Source organism: Phasianus colchicus, chromosome 5 (assembly GCF_987193195.1).
Source record: "Phasianus colchicus chromosome 5, bPhaCol1.hap1.1, whole genome shotgun sequence".
Classification (NCBI taxonomy): domain Eukaryota; kingdom Metazoa; phylum Chordata; class Aves; order Galliformes; family Phasianidae; genus Phasianus; species Phasianus colchicus.
The window spans coordinates 4366389-4385889 of NC_143440.1; the positions used below are offsets into that span (position 1 = coordinate 4366389).

The 19501-nt window shown below is 38.1% G+C and overlaps 1 protein-coding gene across 2 annotated transcripts in view; it reads right to left on the minus strand.

Moving 5' to 3' along the window:
- Positions 1–19501, minus strand: part of NAV2 (neuron navigator 2) — a 188165-nt gene that overhangs the window by 61010 nt on the left and 107654 nt on the right. For both annotated transcript variants that reach the window (XM_090140200.1, XM_090140199.1), the window contains one exon: positions 14765–14887. In XM_090140200.1, the coding sequence (XP_089996326.1) occupies positions 14765–14887 (123 nt within the window). The remainder of the gene's footprint in view (positions 1–14764; positions 14888–19501) is intronic.

The window sequence follows — 19501 nt, forward strand, 5'->3', positions numbered from 1 at the left end:
AAGAAGCGTGTACTACTGCAAGGGTACACATGCAATGCATGGGAATTGACATTTTTCAAGTCCCAGCTGAATGTGAAGTCAAGTTCCTTCCCATTCAAGACTGCGCAAAACCTCAAAAGAGCAGGGATTTCAGCCCCCAAAAGACTTAGCAGACAGAAAAGCCAAATTTGGAATAAGATTAATGACTTGGAATAAGATTAATGATTACTGCATTGATAAGTTGTTATGGAGATGGCATATAGCAGACTTAGCATCTAATTCATCAAATGTTATCAATGTATTTCCTGTATCCAAACATGCATATATTTCTGTATCTAAAATGTTTTCCATATATAGCAAATAAATTACACGAAAAATAATCAAGTCGAAAATATATGTAACAGAGCAAATTATTTGTAAGTACAGTCTATATAAAATGAAAAAAATCTTATCTTAAAACACATATAATGAAACAGAAGAATGAACAAAATGGCATGATTGCTCTCTTCCCAGGGATCTGATAAGAGGCTTTGGGATGGATATGTACAGAACTGTAAGTTCATGTATGACTTACAGTTTGCTTTCTGAGCTTTCTAGCATAATATCTTCATCAGCAAACAATACTGTATACGTGAGAAGCTATACAAATGCATAATCTAAGTGCAAAAGTCTCTATAGCTACAATGAGCCTAAAAAAAGGTTTAAATCAGAAGTTCTTTGCATTTCTACTTGGGCCTGAAAGGATGCACTCAAGAAGAATATGCCATGTGTTGCACTACGGAGCTACACTTAACATAGTGCTGTACAAACAAGCAGGCCTCCAAGGAGCTACAAGATGAAAAACTCCTATAGAATTTCATTTACCCTCCTCCTACATTGTCCCCTCCAAAAATACTAAAACTTTAATCAGCAGCAAACATTACCTATCTGAGGGCATCCACTGTAAAAGCATTGCTGTCAGCCACCTGCACCTTAGTCAAATACAGCTCAGTTATGATAAATACAGTTGGTCCAGACTAATTGCTTTGGTTTCCTAATTAGATATATCTCAATATTTACAGTTGTTTATTGCTGCTGTGGCTGTTAAAAAGCTAATATATTAGCTTTTTAAGTCGTTTATCTTAATTAAAGTAGAACTATTAAATCAAGCTAATATCATTACAGCTTGATTTTTAGTGTTTGCAAGTCAGTTTGCTTATTACTGAATGTATAAGCACTGGAACCACATAAATATTTCAACATAGTAATGGGCAAAGAACAAACATGCAAACTCTCAGCTTCAACAAAAATTCACTTTGCTTTGATAGTCTATCTGCATTTTTCTAATAAAACAAAGGTACCTGCTTTCACTCAGATTATTTTTTAAAATCTTTCCTCTGTTTTAAACACTGTTTCCCATGTGAATTGCTTTTGTCTTGTTCTTACTACTGCTGCCTGTCGAAGAGACTAACTTGCCATTTCCAAATTCACTATAGGCTACCAATGTAATATTGATCTGCAGATATTTCTCATCCTTGCCATTGTTTTCTTATGTACGGTCAAGAAAACCATCGAGTTGGTTTTCCAACCATCTTTATAAAATAAAAGGTAACCAAAACCTTTGACCTTCAAGACAGCAGCCCTAGCTGGTGCATACTTTTAACCAAAAAGCCTTCCTAAGGCTTCCAAAAAGCTCAGCATTCCATGGCGTCATGAATAATGCAGACAGCTCCTCAGGATTCCGTATTTTTGCTCATTCAGACAAAGAAATTCTTAATTAAGCAGTACAAAAACTTGTCCTTCACTATCTCATAAACATGCTGCAGTCAGGACTTGCTTACATGAACTTCTGACCTTTCCTAAGCACTGATAAAACAATAGCTTTACTGGAGGACACTAATGGTCCTAGAGATTAGAGTATTGCTGCATGTGGTTCAGGTAGTCAATATATCAGCATTAAGGGAGCATGACTGAAGGAAATCTCACCTACGGGGTTGCTCTGAACAGAAGGCCAACGTGTTTGCAGTAATGTTGGGAACATGAAAACTTGTTCAAAACTATTCACTTATACAGAAAGCTCTCTTCTCATTGCATCCAATGTAAGCCTCAAAGTAACCCACATTCCCTGCACACGCTGGCTACACTGAGTGAACTTGAGTGAGTGGCATGTCTACAAAATGATTAAAATCATTTAGTTTCTCTCCCAATGAGCAAATCCTTTTCAGTGCAATAGATACTATGATAAGTATAAGGCATGCAGAATGAGCTGCCATGGGATGTAAGAACACCAATGGCAATAACAACCAAATATTGATGTGGTGAGCTATTGCATTTAACAGCTATTTTCTTTTGAAACTGAGCTACTAATTCCAAACATCTGTGCTTTATAGCGAAGAGATTATCTGATAGCCGATACTGCTATCTGATACCCCAAAAATTAATCTGATAAAAAGTTGTAAATTATATTCTTACCGTTTCTTAACAGGTAAATATTTCCACGACATGCCTTATGAAATACATTAAATATTTAGTCTGGAATGTCAGATGACCACTCTTCTATCATACTGTGGGTTGCTTTCTTTATTTCTTTGTAAGTAATAAGCTGAACACAGAGCTCCGTGTACCACCAGGAAAAGCAGTGTAGCTACAGGTACAGAAGGCATAGCTACACTGTATTATGAAGCATGGTGATAGGTGGGTAGTTGGGTTGGATGATCTCGGGGATTTGGAGGAAAGAAAAGAAAGCATATCTGGAGCCATACTTCAAATAAAGTTCACTGAAGTCCATCCTCCTAGTGAGTCAGAAATGCTAATGGACAGAAGATGCCAAGAATCAATCTAACACAAGCATGGCTCTGATTCCAATGTGTTCAAACCTTCATAAGGGCTAACTTTGGTCTGGAAAACTTTGCGTCTGTGCAGGTACTGTCTGCCCACATTCCTCTGTCTCTTCACAGCACCAGGTGTTACTTATCCTCCCACATCTGGCACAAAAGCAGTATAAATCCACTAACCAAAGGCACAGTGATGTTCCTGATTCAGATCTGTGCAGCTTATAATACTCAGTACGGGTTGCACAAGTATGCACCAAGTAATCATCCAACACTAGGTTAATTATCATCATGCAACACTGCATTATCAGGCATTCATACACACTTTTGTTTCATTTATTGTTATTATAATCAGGTGCCACGACAGATGTCAGTGCCAGAGGTGATACTGCTCTTGGACTCCTACAACAAACATTTGTGATGCGTAGTTATCTTCTGTGCACAACCAGCTCAGTATGCCATTATTCACTGCATTATCTACTCGCATTCTATAATTTTGCAATATTCATTAAAATGATGCCTCACTTTGCAAATGAAAATGCAAAGGAAAAAAATGTAACGTGTACATTACTGGCTATGTGCACAACGTAATTAACATACATACAATCTGTGTATGCAAATCATGTTATTGAAAATAGTGACTATTAGCATAACAAGTGTTTATTATTTATTGAGATGCAACTCAAGCAGGCATCCTGCTGGGGTCTAACATCTTTCCTTTAAACAGCACCATCTCTTTTTTTCTTCGCTCACTCATTCTTCTCTCCTCTTGATGATTAATAGCACAGAAAACAGGGAGACTCCCTTCTGTGCCTTTGTTTAAAGTAGGAAATCTTGTGTGTTTAATTGCCCTCGAGCATCTGATCAAGTTCAAAACTTTCTTACCGTGCTGCATCTCCCCACCATCACCACTGATGCTGTTTCTTCGCTCTACTCCCTGGCCTGCAAAAATCCTGAGGCTTCAGGATCTCAGCAAGGCTGTATAACCTTTCATTGCATTTCTGCAAGAGCAAAAATTGCAAAACCACTCCTTGCCCAGTAATTCCTTCCCAAGCCCCAGCCCTCCTGGGCTTTGTGCAGCGTGTTTGTTCTCTCTGAGGCTACACCCTCTGCTTCAGAGATGGCTCTGTTACAGTGATGAAATAATTATCGGGGGGGGGGGGATGATTTCAATTTTTTATTGGTTTGCTAAAAGTGAGATGCTTGACCTGAAGTTTTCCAAGCTCTATGCCAACCTGAGGATGGACTCTGGTCTCAGTAAAAGCAGTGTAACCGCTTCTGAGTAGCATTTTGCTTTCTTTCCTTTAATGCAGTAGCTGAACTGCATAATTGTTTTAAAGACTGGGTCTTTTTGAAGAAATATCATCAAATATTCCGTTGGGTTATAAAAAATGCAAGTCTTCAAAAAGTGAGGTGATTCCCTTGGAGCCTTTGCTAATTTTTGTAGTTAAATCATCCAGGGGGAAGTGGGAGTTCAAGGACTTCAACCTTAATTCTTTCCATCCCACCTCTGTGATCTGATAGCTCTGCAATAGCCAAGAGTCCAATTAACACCGTTCAGTATCTTGTGCAGAAATGATTTCATTTCCAGGAAATAATTTGGCAGCAGAGACAGAGATAATTAAATACTGTTGGAGAAATGACTCAAAATAGGAGACCGAAACTGAGACTCCTGCTGAAGTCAGACACAGCAAAACCCCAACATGAGTTTTTGCTTTAGAATATCTACCAGTACACAATTACTCAGTAACAACTCTCTCTGGAATTTCCTAAGGGGAAAAAAAAATAAAATTAAAAAACCTCCTTATTTTCAGTTTCACCCCAAAATTTTAACTTAAAAATAATTTTATATCAGTCTCTCATCTCTCTGCCCCATTTGAATACTAGCAGAGCATGGCTGAGCTGTAAAATGGTGTTTCATATTGCTATCAGAGACTTAACATAAACTAATACTGATAAAGACTGCTATGTTTTAGAAGAAGTGGTCATTGGATAGCTTTACTCTACATCTTTCTCATGTCTCTTGAATCTGCTGTTTTACTATAACTACAGATCACTACTATACAGGCAAATGTCTCATGAAAATTCTGCTTTCTTCCCACAATCCCATAGAGCTGTGCTTAACCAAGTTATAAGTCAACAAAGTGCTGTACTTTTGTAAGTACAACTGCACCAACATGAATCACAATCTCCTTCATGACAATGGTGTTAAAATGTAACAGTGAAATCAGAAACAGGTTATCATTAAATAAGAGGAGAATGCATACAAATTGGGAAGTTGCTTTAAGTCTCTCTTTTGCACGCACATTTAAGACTAGATATGTATAGACACAGATTTCTTGTTACAACTTAATCCATATCAGGATTCCTTTGGATCACAGATGCTCTCAGAACGCAAATAATTGGTTGCATTCTCTACAGAATTCATACAGTCTGAAAATATAGACTAAGTATGGTGTAAGGCTTTCCCTTACAAACACCTCTGTGAACTCCGGGTGGCAACGGATGCTGGTATCTCCTCCTACAGGCTCATCTTACTGGTTTTCCTTCACCTTTTCCCTCTCTCCTCTTTCCACGGACAGACATAGTTGTCTAGCATTTCTAGCTTTTTAATGATAATATTCTCCTCACTCTTTATGCACACAAAACACTTCTAGTTTTCCAAGTGAAACATTTTGCTACAGTCATCTGTGAAAATAAAAATGAAACCTTTGCATTAAAACGCTAACGAAACAAAACTATGTATGAGATAGTATCAAATAACATCAGTAGTCTCAAAGAGATGTTTAAGGCATTAAGTCATGTTATGAAGAATATTTCTGGTTGCAACTTTCGTAACAGGAATAAATCAATCTTGACAGTGAACATGAAAGCGGGAATAAAACCTTTTTGAACATTCAAGGTGGTTCACTCATTTCCCCCAAACCAAAACGAATGGATTAGTTGATATATATGAAAATGAACTTCAACTAACAACATAATCAGAGAAGATTAAAAGCTAAAATTAGATAAGAAAGATAAAAATGTTACTTGGGGCAGCACATGGCAACTCTGCAGTAGCTGCTGAGCTGAGCCTTTGTCAGTTAAGTCACAAAAAAATATAAATGTAATTAAGAGGAGCTGAACTCAGTCCTTGGACTTTGCTCAGGCAGTAATCAGGCTCCTCATTTTTAGCACTGATCCTCTGGCTACTTATTGACCAAATATACCTGGACATACATAAATATAGCCTCTAGCGATGTGGTACAGATTGAGGCTCCATGTGCTAACTCTGCACTGTTCCAATGGCACTTGCATCAAATTAATTAGTTTCAAATTGCAGCAATTGGTGCTAATAAAATTAGATGTTTTATTTTTAGTGTGAATAGCTAATAATAATAATAATAAAAACTGATTACATACATTCTTAAAATACAGTGCAGCGTAGCTCAAAGTGTTTCTAGTACAGATCGTGCATTTATTTATCCTGGCCAAATCTATATCTACTGTATATACCTAAGCAACACAGGACTATCATGTGAAAGACCTAATGCCTGTTTACAAAATAACAGTCTTTAAACCTCATGTAGCTGCATTAACACTGTGCTGCCTAAGCTGCAGGATGTCAGGTCTCAGGTCAGAGAGAGGAGGAGCAAAGTGATTACTTGTTCTGTAGAGCCTCAACTTCACTGTGAATCCTATTAGCTGTCATAAAAAGGTCAGAAGGTCACCTTATCATACTCCTGGAAGATCCCTAAACCACGAGGAGGCTGAGGAATGGAAAAGAACAGAGTAGGACTCAAAGATAAGAAGGGTACTACTGTCCTGCAATACAGAATAGTTTGCTGGCCACCAAGGAACTTATTGAGACATCAAGGAATGACCCAGTAGTGCCCAGAATCCCAAGAGAGTAAAAATAAAATGATGCACTATTGCCCCCTGCCACTTCCTCCTCACTGCTGTATGCAGAAATGCAGGGAAGTTACTCTCCGGAGCTGGAAAGTCACTTCAGTGGGATGGACATTCCCACTTCATGGTCCATACTGCTAAGTATGTACACTTGTGAGCCGTCCAGCTTCCAGGAGTCACTCTGTGTCAGTGAAACAGCAAGTGCTGTGTAGAGACATATATGAATGTTGAGACATGTTCTTCTTCACAAAAAGACAGTAGTAATTAGTAAATGAGGCTTGTGTGAGGAGGGAAGAACATGTACCTCTTTCTGAAGCACCATGGAAAAAGGCAGCAAGTCTTCATTTTAGCAGAGCACATCTTCTGCCTTACCGAGTGCTAAGTCAGGGATTTTTGCATTTCTTGACATCAGTAAGCCCAAAGGTATCCCCACATTCCTTCATTTGCCATACAGAACAGCTGAAGGATGTACATACTTATGAAATATGCAACACTTTGAGCTCAAAGCTGTGGATACCTTACAGTGTTCCTGCTATGTTGCAGATGTGGATATGCACGGGATATACATCCAACTTTAAACATTTTAGCTAGCTAGTTGAATTGGATGCCTTATTTCCCTGTATTAGCAATGATCCTTTGGTACACCTGGATATCATGAGGAGGCTTCCTGGGAAAGAAATCACTGCAGGCTTCTCACTCATTTTCCAGAGGGTGATTTCAGTGGTCTCAATGAGTTTCCACACCAGTCTAATACTTCGGATTCCTCTTTTGGAGTCTGACAACTGTCTGCTACTAGTTTTTCTCTCTTCAATCTCCAAATCCCAAACTCAGAGGTTACTGTTGTAGGTCAGTTTTGATACTATGTTGACACTCTTGCCATTCGACACGGAAAACCAATAACAAAGTCTGTGCTATGTCAGCAAGCATTTCACATTCTTCAGTTTGCCATGCAAAGCACAAAGACCCTGATACAGTTCAAAATAGTCTTTGTATCTACAATCTTGTTTACCCTTGGAATACAAGCTTAATTTCCCACATGCCTGAAGTATTTTAAAAGCCACTTTATAGAACAGAAAAGACAGTGTTGATCTCCAGCAGTGGAAGAAGCAATATCAAGGGGTTCAGTAGAGGCTCTAAATCAGCAGTTATGTCAATTTAGTAGTTAAACACTTAAGAGTGGGTAAGTCACCTTAGGAAGAAATCTAATTCCAGTGGTGTAGCCCCTTTGGTGGTGAGCTTCTACCTTGAGGTACCTGCAACTTCGTATTAGCTTTGCAGTGAACTTCAGTTCCTGACTTAAGCATTTTAACTAGCTGCCAGAGCAGAGATGGAAATATCTCCTAAAGGAATGAGGAATCAGAATCACAGTAACTAAGGTAGGGGGCATGACATGAGTGTTTATATCTAAGCAAAACAAACAAACAAACAAACAAAACAAAACAAAACAAAAAAAACAACCGATACTGAAAACGGGTTTTAAAACTATAATGCCAGCAACAACTCTGGAGGGAATGGCATGCAGGTGAAGGGTAACTTCTTTGTTTCTGGTTTTGGATTTTTTTTTGCATAGCTTGGTAGAACTATACCTCCTCATTAATGGAAGGAAGTTCTTGAAGAACGTCAACAACCATTTGCAGCTGTTTTGTTAGCCTGCAAGGCTACTAAAAAGAGGGGAAGAAGATAATTCTCAGCTTACCTTACTGGCTCAGGGTTACACATAGGTCCTAAATAAAGTAAATAAAGTGAAAGCTTCTTTTGACCATGGGTACAAAGAAAAAGGACACTCTCATAGGAAAACTAATAATATTTTTATAAGAAGTCAGTTAAACAGGCAACCAACCCCCTCTCGCCCCCAGTATATACCATATATTGATATATATCCCATATATCCATCATATATATCAATCTTATATCACTATTACTACTTGATGTGATAATCTAGATCCTGGGCAGAAATTTTTAAATAAATACAATCTCTGCTGAAAAAAAAAAATCACCCTCCTTTCCTCATCCCCTCCTCACTCAAAACACTTTCTACACTTCAGGCAGCCCCAGCTCATAGTGGAAAGCAAACTCATTGCAGATGATCGTTTAATAAGAAAAATCAGACCATCCTAAATATGTTCTTCCCAGAAAGCAATATACTTCATCGAACCAGATGTACTCCAGAAAAGTATGTGGGTGATTTAAAAAAAAAAAGAAGTGCTATTTTGCCCACTGAATGCATTCACATGCAAGCCACAAAGCTGAAAAGAACCTCTTGCCCAAGGGAGAGCAATTCTCACAAAGTCACTTCATCTCTGACCTCCTTTTTATCTTCAAGGGAGTTCCACAAACTATCTTCAAAGAATTAACCAGAGCATCTAAATAATGATTCTAGTGGATATTAAAAACCATAGATTAAATAATGGGACAGACTTTACAGCCAGTTATAGTTTGTTCCCTCTCCCCAGCCCCAACCCCTCCATATCACACAAGTGATATCACCCATATCTCTCTACTGTACATCACATAACCTTGAATCATGCCTTTCCTTGATAAACCTTCCTCTGTTTCACAGGTATTGTCTGCCTTTACAACTTACTCTAAACTACTTATAAATATGGATACATTTCGAGCAACTGTTCGTAACCTGTACTTAGCAATGAAACTTCTTGCATCTATTTTAAACCAGAAGAAATGTTTACGCACACAATAGTTTGCTATCCTTAGTCCACTGGACCCATCAGCCAAAGGATCTCAACTCCCTTGACTAACTTTGTCTTGTTTGAATGTAAAATGCTTTTTTTCTTTTTGGTACTGTTAATTTCAGACCTCAGGTACAGCTACTGTACCACTGCATTCACCTACTCTTTGTTGCTTAACTTTGCAATTACTTTATGTAACCTAAAACCACTTTGGATTACTGCTTGTTAAAAGACTCCTTGGAAAATAAAAGTATTTGGTATTGTGATTCTAATCTGCAGGTTCCAAAGCCATAAACTTCAAAGAATCTTTGCAATGTGAATTTCCCCATTTGTTTGAGTCAGTTCTCAAGATAAATTTGAGACCTTACAGAGAGATAGGTATATATAGGTACCAAGGTACAGCTTGAATACTTAGAAGCAGTGCTAGTTTTCCTAACTTACAGTTAAAATCCAAACAGGTGGTCATGCAGAGAAGACCTGCTATGTGTGTATCTCATCTGTGACTTTGCTATTAAGCAACTACACCTGGACATGTATTTAGAAACTGCAGTGACTCACAGTACAAATACAGTAACAATGAATGATGAGTTGTTGGGCACTTATTTTTTCATTTCTCTTAACTTGAAAGAAACTTTGCAGATTTTTAAATTATTTTCTAGAAAACTATGATGATTTAGTATATAAGATCTTCAAATAAGGGGATTCTGCTGCCTACCAAGAAAAAATGGGAAAAGCAGAGTTTATAAATCGCATGTATCATACAAACTGTATGCAAATACAATTGTCAGGGCTTTCTTGAGGTGAAGGAAACTGTAAAATCTTCCTGATACAGTAGTAATGGCTTGACAGCATATTTGCTGGCTGAGATCTCCTGAAATCTCTGTAGATGGGATACAGGAATCCTCTCTACTGACAGAAAGGAGATTCTCCCTCCATGAATCTCTTCATATGAGCCATCAGATGAAGCTCCCTGTAAAGGCTATTTGCTGTGGAACTCCACTTATGTCAACTCTCCCAAGGGAGTATGGCAGGATAAGGAGATGCTGTGGGGGAAGATGATGGGAATTCCACTGCCATTATAATGCAAGAGTATCTATTTCTACATATTTTTACCAGAGTTATGCTCATCTGAAGTTTAAAATATAACCCACTCATGTTTTAACATTCTAGGACAAAGGCTTTCCAGTCTCAGTGGCTAGTCCAGACACATGTTCTCTGTTTTTCCTCTTATGCATCATGCTACCGATGCTAGAGCAGCAAAATTGAAGTAATGGTGAGATGGCCAGTAAAGGGATAATACTTCTAGTGGATATTCTCTGAACAGAGGATTTAACCCCTCGTCTGCAAAGCCAGGAATTGCAGACATCTTTATTTAGCTTTAACTGCATTGCCTCAATGAAGGGGCCAAACTGAAAATACATACTCAATAACTAAAGGTGCCTTGCCCTAGCAAAAAACTGCATGACAAATCACAGAATCACAGAATGTCCAGGATTGGAAGGGACCTTAAGGATCATGAATCTTCGACCCCCCTGCCACATGCAGGGCCACCAACCTCCACATTTAATACTAGACCAGGCTGCCCAGGACCCCATCCAACCTGGCCTTGAACACCTCTAGGGACGGGGCATCCACAACCTAACAAAAAACACCTTAACAAAATTGTATATTGTTACATTTTCATATTTTACCATTGCCTATTCATATTTTACCAATAAAGACAATTTGATGCAGCTTCTTACATAACACCTACCAGCACTTGATGCCTTACAAAACCAGTGACATCTCCTCCGTCTCCACTTTTCTCCACGTTTCAGAACAGAACAATATTGTCCCCAGTTCAATGACATGCCTTAGCTTGCTTTTCAACTCTTCTGAAGTGTAATCCCAGTTGCCAAGTTAGTCCAACTATCTCCTTTCTGCCCTGAGCACTAACCCTTCTTTTAAACAATCTTGTATTTTTAATAGGATTCAAAATATTAACAGTGAATTTAAGCATACTGAGGTCTAGAATTTTTCCTCCACGAAAACGCAAAGCGTTGGCTATTTCCTGAGTCAAAAGATACATAAATATCTGTAACCTGTTTTTACACAAAGTAAAATCACAACAAAGTATTACTCTTTAGATATTAGGAAAGCCTGATTCTTACCTTTCCTAGAAATTGCTATATGTGATAGCATATGTAAAATGTTGCACTCAATAACATTTCTAATCATAGTGTGGTAGGAGTATTTGTGCTCTGCATGGAATGCCCTCTGGCTATCTGCTCTGCTACTGTTTCGCTCTCAGTTTTTCCTTCCCATTCACCTTCTCCATTCTCATCTGGATTATTCAAGAGTCTTGCCATAAGCAGGAAATGCTGTCGCTCACCAGGAACTGGTTTCAGCCACAAGTTAAGTTGGCAATTAAACTGATTTTGTTCTCATTTGAACTGCAGAATCTTCAGTGTGACAACACTGTCATTAAGGACACCGTAAGATAGAAATACTCTGGAAGTGCAGTTCAATCCTATCCATGTTCAACAGCTGACCCGTGTTTTACCTACAGTCCACACAAGTTGGAGCTGTTCAATGTACAAAGACTATGTAATGTGATATCTCCTAACAATGAGAAGGGGCTTTCAAAAGGACAAGCTGGAAAGACCTTTTTTCCCCTTATCCTCCTATGCAAAGGTTCAAATTCACAGAGCCTCAAATTAAACTGCAGAACTGAAACAATCCATGCAAATCACACTTGGAAGTTGTTATTTAGACACTCCATCACGGAGACTTAAAAAAAAATAATCATACTGACTTTCCTTAATTACATATCCAAGCTCATATCCATTAATAGAGCCCCCCGACCTATTCACCAAAATGGTAAGTCAGCACAGGTCTCAATTACCTTATCTAATTAAGAAGTTATATAAGAAAGTAATTACAGAAAGATTTACTCAAAATTAAGTGTCAAATTTCTTCCCTCTTATCTGTGTGCACTCATAAATGCAAGTTGCATATATGAACTTCAAGACAGAATTAGATCTCAGATCAAGCAACTGTGCCTGGCAACATGAAGTAAACTTCAGCTGCCAGATGGTACACACCACATCCACATACATACGAGACAAAACCATAGGTGGCTAATTTACAGCCTTAAAAAAAGATTTTTTAAAAAAATCACAAGCTAAATAAAAAGGCATCCTTAATGCTTTTTTTCATTAAAAATGCCTTTGTTCCATGCAAACACAAATTGTCTCAAAGTGAATAAATAAGCTCAGCTGTGTTGTGCAATGATTCCATTAACCTTGCAATCAAGCATTAAATTAAATTGCCTCATTTAGATTTCCCTGCTGCAGGGGAAAATACACCTTCTAAAGTCTGTGCTTTACATTACCAGAGCCAAAGAGTAAGAGCTTCGCCACTAGACTTCTACAATTAATAACATAAGAAACTAAACAAACAGGCAACCTGCAAAATTTCCTCTGATAACTTTTTAATGATTAACCTTATATTTAAAGGTTCATAGCCTTTTGCACCCATTCTCCCACGCAATCAATCAACATCTGCTTTGAACGAGCCACATTTCATCTTCATGTTTCTATGGACACTAGTAAAGCAACTCCGAACTCCTGATTCCCTCTCCACAGAATCAAGAAAGCAGTGCACTACCACACCAGTTTTATTAAAGCCCTTTCCTTAGACCAGTTTTCACCCTGTAAAACTGCAGATAAAACTAAGATATTCTTTTCCTGTTGCTTAAATTGCACATTATGGTCACCCAGCAACCAAAGGGGAGCCATATTTAAATTGCTGAACTATTGTGAGGAAATGCTGATCTTCTACATAAGATGAATGAGCCTGCATTCCAAAATGAAAAGACTAAGTCAAAGCAGCACATACTAACATCACTAAATCTTGCACTAGGCTAATTCCTCTGTGATCTCCTGTTGCAGCTAACTTGCCTGTCATACACAGTCCTCACTGTGTGTAAGCCCCCATCCCCAGTATGAGCTGAAGGAATTATTTTTAATGTGGAGACAGCTGACATTAACTATGGATTGCATTTCAGGGTGTCACAATCCCATTTTAAGTGGAAAACATTTAAGCACAAAAACAACAGCTCTTGTAGAACATATGTAATTGGTCCTTGTGTGCTGGCGCCTTCAGGAAAGGAGATGATTAAATAAAATGTGAGAACAATTTATATACTAAGAAAAAGTGCTGCAAGCACAGGAACTATCAGGCAGGGAAGGAAAGACTACCTCTTCAGAAGGATCACTATTACTTAAACAATAATACAGTTTACATTAGACTAATCCTGTATTATAAACATACACCTTTGGTTAATGTGGCAAAGCCACAGCAGCAAAGCATGATACTTGGTTTATCTTCAGTTATAGCACTAGGTGGCAATGCCTTCACCCACAGGCAGCCCAGAGTAATGCTCTTGGCTGAATATGGGTTTTAGGTTTTAAATTTCAGAAACAGATATGAGCTCCTGAGAAATCTAGGCATACTTTCCAACTGGCATGTGTATGTTAATAACCGAAACTGAGCTGAGATTCTCTGAGAGGTTTTCGTTCTTTTATTGAAAGCCAAAACAGATACAGCATGGCATTCCTTGGAAGCAAGGCAAGCTTCTCCATCATCATTTGTCCTTGGTATTATGCCTTACTGCATGCATCTCTATCAAGAAAGTACCAGTTGTGTGAAACTCAGTCAACTACAGTTAAAAGAAAGATAGAAACAGAAAGATAGATAACAGAAACAGAAAGATAGATAACAAAAGAAAACAAAACTTATGGTTTGAAAATTGGTTCAAATCTGTAACTTAGGGTCAGATCATGGAAGAAAAAGGATACAGTTCACTTACTGCATCAACAGTAACACTCATCAGGTTTTGTGTTTGGAAGAGAAGGCAGCAGCTACAGGCCAATCCATTAAAAGCAGAAGTATTTGACCCATTTATCTCAACTCTAACAGGATACAGGGCTCATTACTGTCCATTTACCTGCTTCCTTTATGGATCACAATACTGTTAATTACGGATTTTTAACCTACGTCCTAATTCTTGATCTTCGATCTTGACCTTTCACACAGAGTTACTGGACTTGAAAGAATCATTGAAAATGAAAAGAGAACTAGGCCTTCTTTCTTTCAAAAGCTATTAAAATTAAGTTTCACATTTTCTTGTGTTACATCATGCGCACAGAAACACAGGCGAGAATGCAAGCGAGAAATCGGAGACAAAGCATTCATCCCGAGCCTTCCATGAATGCATAACCTAACAAACTCTGCAGAAGTCATAGTCACGTATTCAGTACCTGAATTCCCAAAGCTGTAGAATGTTCCAGCATGCATCAGATACAGCTTGGACTAAACACACAATTATATCCCAGCATTTGCTGGGTGAGAGCTTACCTGTCAGCATCTCCAAGTCCCAGGGACGTGTTGCGCTGCATGGTCTCCCGCACTGCAGCCATGCCATCAGGCAGCCGGTTTAGCCTTCGAGTGTAGAGGCCCAAGCCACCATCAGTCATATACCTTTGAAACAACAAAACATCACTTTTAGTAAACCCATCAAATGTTTAGATATTAATATGCTGTGTTAACCTTCAACGTGTTTTTAATTGCAGAACACATTTTCCATGCTCTTGAGTTGAGAATATTTCCCAAAACACAAAGCAAGGAAAAGTTTATTCTTGATGATACTGGAGACCTTTTGCCCCTCTCTCATCATTCTCTACTCCATCTTGCAACCTCTCACATTAATAAAAACTGGATTTCAGCATAACTGTGACCTATTCTGGGGAGCCTGCTTCAGCAGGAAGATTAGACTAGATGAGGTCCCTTCCAACCCTCACGATTCTGTCAGACAAAGGAATAATACTTCCCTTTCCTTATTGTTGACTCGATGGAAATCATTCAATAGTTGAGAATGATACAATCACTTATCCCCTCCTACCACAAAAAGCATAATTTATCCTATCCTGAACTATGTTGTGTGGACATCACAGTGGAATTCTCAAACCTTTCACAATTTAACTGCAAAAATCACAGTGAATTCACCCTAGATTTTTTCAATGGTGCACGAACAATTAATAACCCAAGATTTACAGTGAGAACTCAAAAATGCAATGTGAAATAAAAGCTTTTTTCAATGTTTTGGCTCCTGCATTGTTTTCTGTCTGTAACTATGACTTAGAGACTTTTGCCTTTTAAAAATGCTATTACTTTTAGGTATTAGGAAGTGCCAGGTATGGATATGATATTTCACCAATTGCTAAGATAACACATCTCTTACTTACTTGGGAGTGAAAAGACAGCAGCTCACTGAATTATATTCTGATACACTGGACATCTTCCTCTTTGTTAAAAGGACACATAGCTTTTTCCCTTAAAGCAAGACAGCATCATACGCAGCAAGAAAGGAAAGACATTCCTAGCTTCAGTTAGTAATGCCTCTACTGGGGAGAGCGAGAGTGGAAAAGCAGTTTGCACGAGTTGTGCCTCTGCATTTTTTCCACTCCTTTCCTCACAGATGTTGCTGTAACAGATGTAGTTTACCAAAATCAAATTCAATTACTGTATTTAGAAAACTGGGACGGTAAAAAGTCAACAAAGCTCATGCAGTCTGCTGTTTAGCATTTGAGTTACATTTATGAATCTCTATAGTGCCTGCCCTGGAACAACGGAGGAGTCCTTCTGGGGGGTTTAACAATGAGATTGCTAAGCTGGTAAAGCCAGACCCCAGGCTACTCCCCGTTCAGCAAATCTGAGGGGACGAGGTTCTTGGAGCTCACAAACAAGACTGTAAAAAGAGGGGAGCAGCTCCGCAGCAACGAGTGTGGAATTTGCCTCAGGTCTTTGCATTCTAACATTTGCTTGACATGGTTGATAAATACTTTGTCGTGGAAAAACTTTTTTTTCCCCTTAACCTACTAAAATAGAAGGGAAAGAAAAGTGGAGCTTACGACCACATTGTTATACAAAGACATAAACAGCATTTTGCAAAAACTGCCAATGTACACACGTTAATTGGTTTATTACAGATACTTGCCTGCACATGAAACCTGCTCCTGCATGAACACCCACTGCACACGTACTGCAAAGAGCAGCTCTCAGCTTTATTGTCAGGCTTCACCTTCCCCTGATATGACTAGACCTTTGATAAAAGACTGCAATGGATTTTTTCTCCATGGTTGTTATCCAGAATCAGTTCAGTGGAACATGTTTCTCTCAGGAATTTGTCATGCTGAAATCAATGGAAAGCTACTAATATCAACAGATTTCACACTCTGCGGAGAAGCTCAGCAAGCTGATAGATCAGAATAACTGTAATGGCATCAAACTGGAAAATAACAGATTTATTCAACATCTTTGACATGAGGTTTCACGAACCAAGACACCTTAAAAGAGCACAGACAGGCAATGGCTTTTATCCACTGTACTGACGAGTTTCTTACACGTCAGGACAACACAGTATGTACAAAGTTTTCTATTTTGAAACAGGTTTGTGTAATCATGGATTGAAAGCTTTGTATCTTATTTTTATTACATGCAATGTTCTCCACCCAGGAATGCTTAATTTCAGAAAGATTTCAGAAGGAATAACGCTTAAAGTCCTGCATGAAACATGGAGGTCAAAGAACATGGGGAGGTACCACCTTGTGGCAGAGAAACATGCACTGACATTAAAGCAATTTTAAAATAAAGTAAGTTTTCTACTACTCATAGGTAATGCAGGAGAAGAGAGTAAAAAAGCTACTGGTGCCAAAAACCTCCAGCCATTGCTTTCTTCTCCTTCGTTCCCATCCCTCCAAACCTCTTGGCTCTCAGAGGCCGTCTTCCCTTTATGAATACACTGTTATTATCGCTGCTCATTTCTGCCTTATGACAAGGGAGAATATAATTAAGTAATATGTTTCTGAAGACAATCTTACAAAGTTTTCCTCAGAGAAGAATAAAACTAGGAAATACACCTTATGTGTATAATTCTAACAGTTCTCCATGATATCTGAATCATCACACATCTCTATACTAACCTCTAAACCAAACTTACATATTCTGACTAAAGACAAAAAAGAAAACTTTAATCCCCATCTTTAATCCCCTTCTTCCACCTGCAGAAGCAGTCAGGACTAGGGTTGTGTGAGAATAAATCTCTGACAAGATCACTGGGAGTGTACCTAAATTTCCAACTTCACATGCCTGTCAACTCCTGTAACAACTCCTTAAGTGTTCTCCTAATTACAGGCATTTTCCTTGAACAGCTTTGCCTCCTACACAGTGATCCACTGCAGTCCAAACAATTGTATTAGGGCAATTATCGATTAGGTTTAATTTCTTTGTTTTTTCTTATTAAAAGCACGACAAATATCTACTTATTAAAAGCATGACAAATGCCTTGCTGAATTCACAAATCGGAGCAACTCTGCAAGCAGTTCAGTGTAAAAACGAGCATTTCAAAATACTTTTCTACCGACTCTCAAAGAAAGAAAAGTAGGAAAAAGTATAGACTCAGTGACTTCCTAAATCAAATTAACAGCTCAGATCTTCTAGAGATGGTACCAACAGGCAGTGGAGATTGACTGTCAATACTAGAGTAGCATATACTCAGATTTGATGAATGAACACTGAATGAGACAATGATGACACTGGTTACAAGGAATTTCTAGTTTTTCAGAAATGAATACTCACTACTCATCTCTATAGTTTTACTCTTCATCTGCAAGGAAATAAATTTAACCATACCTCTTTCTTTCACTAGGAAAAGACTCAAGTTAAACAAGAGCAGTATTATGCACTTCTAGCACAACTGGAGTTTACATCATGCTTTCTAGATGACACTTCAAGAAAACGGCTTCCTGCCCTGTATTACAAGTATAAAATAATTTGCTTTGGAGTTCCCTGGACAATCTGGATCTGTAAAATTCTCTTTTCATTAGCCAAATACATCCTTTCTGTGCCTCTGAAATTTTGAATGCTGTTCTAAGTTCTTCCAAGAGCAATATTGTTAGGTTATTTCCAATGCCAAAGTGATTTATTTCCCATTCCTGAAAGGTATTTACAGGGAACAAGAACGGGTTACACAAGGGATCAGTAAAATTTAGTGGTCTTAGTCACCTAATTTCTGCCCACGCTCTGTACTTGCTCAGGTATAACTAGACAGCCAACAGCACACTCACTTTCATACTCCTTTCATGGTCTGAAAACTTGTACCACTTTGTATATATTCATTTCACTCTTTAATCTATGAATATGAACTTTCCAATTTTGCAAATAGATTACTATGGGACAGGCACTCTTTACTTAAGTATTAATACTGAAGTCTTAAGTATTAATACTTAAGTCATTTCTCCCCTCCCCCAAGCCCTTCCATTCACTGTTCTTTACTGGCGCTCTCCACTAAATGCCCACCATGATCTCTTCTTTGTCTTTGTAGCCAAAGGGTTGAACATATAGCTTGCCTGTAAGCCTGTAAGGTTTAAATCCCACTTTTGGAACCCTGTGAATTTCAACAAAGTCATTCAGCAATGGGATCAGGTCCTTAGCTTTCAGCTTGGCACTGCTAATACAATGCTCATATATCTAACATTCAATCCAAACGTCATCTTTCAGGTTTACAGAAGCATAAATCTAGTGCTCATTTAACTTAAAGTTTCACTTCACATTTAAGGCAGTGTGTAAGTTATAAACTGATAGACATTTATGAATAATCATTAAATATTTACAGCTGAAAAACTAATGAATAAATTATGAATTGCTTTAAGGATGCTCAAATCCAAATACAGACTAAAACCAGAATAAAAAAAACCTACAAATGACTTGCAGTTTCAAAAGTCATCATCACTGCTGAGAATAAGGAGACATAGTAATAGGCAAAAGAGAAATGAGATTACACAAAATGTACTAAGTATATTTTAGTTTCACAGCTTATTTAGTTAAATCTCCCAACTGTAAAGCACATGAATCAGTAGACTAAGATTATACATACAAATATTTTATATTGCATTAAGTATAATATAAACATTCTATTTACTATATTTTATATTCCCCTTTGTTGTCTCAGTTTCTTCCCCTCCTGTATGGGCTATGTATGAAAACAAAACACAGGTTGAAGGTTAATTTATTCCTCTTTATCTATCCTGGACTTGA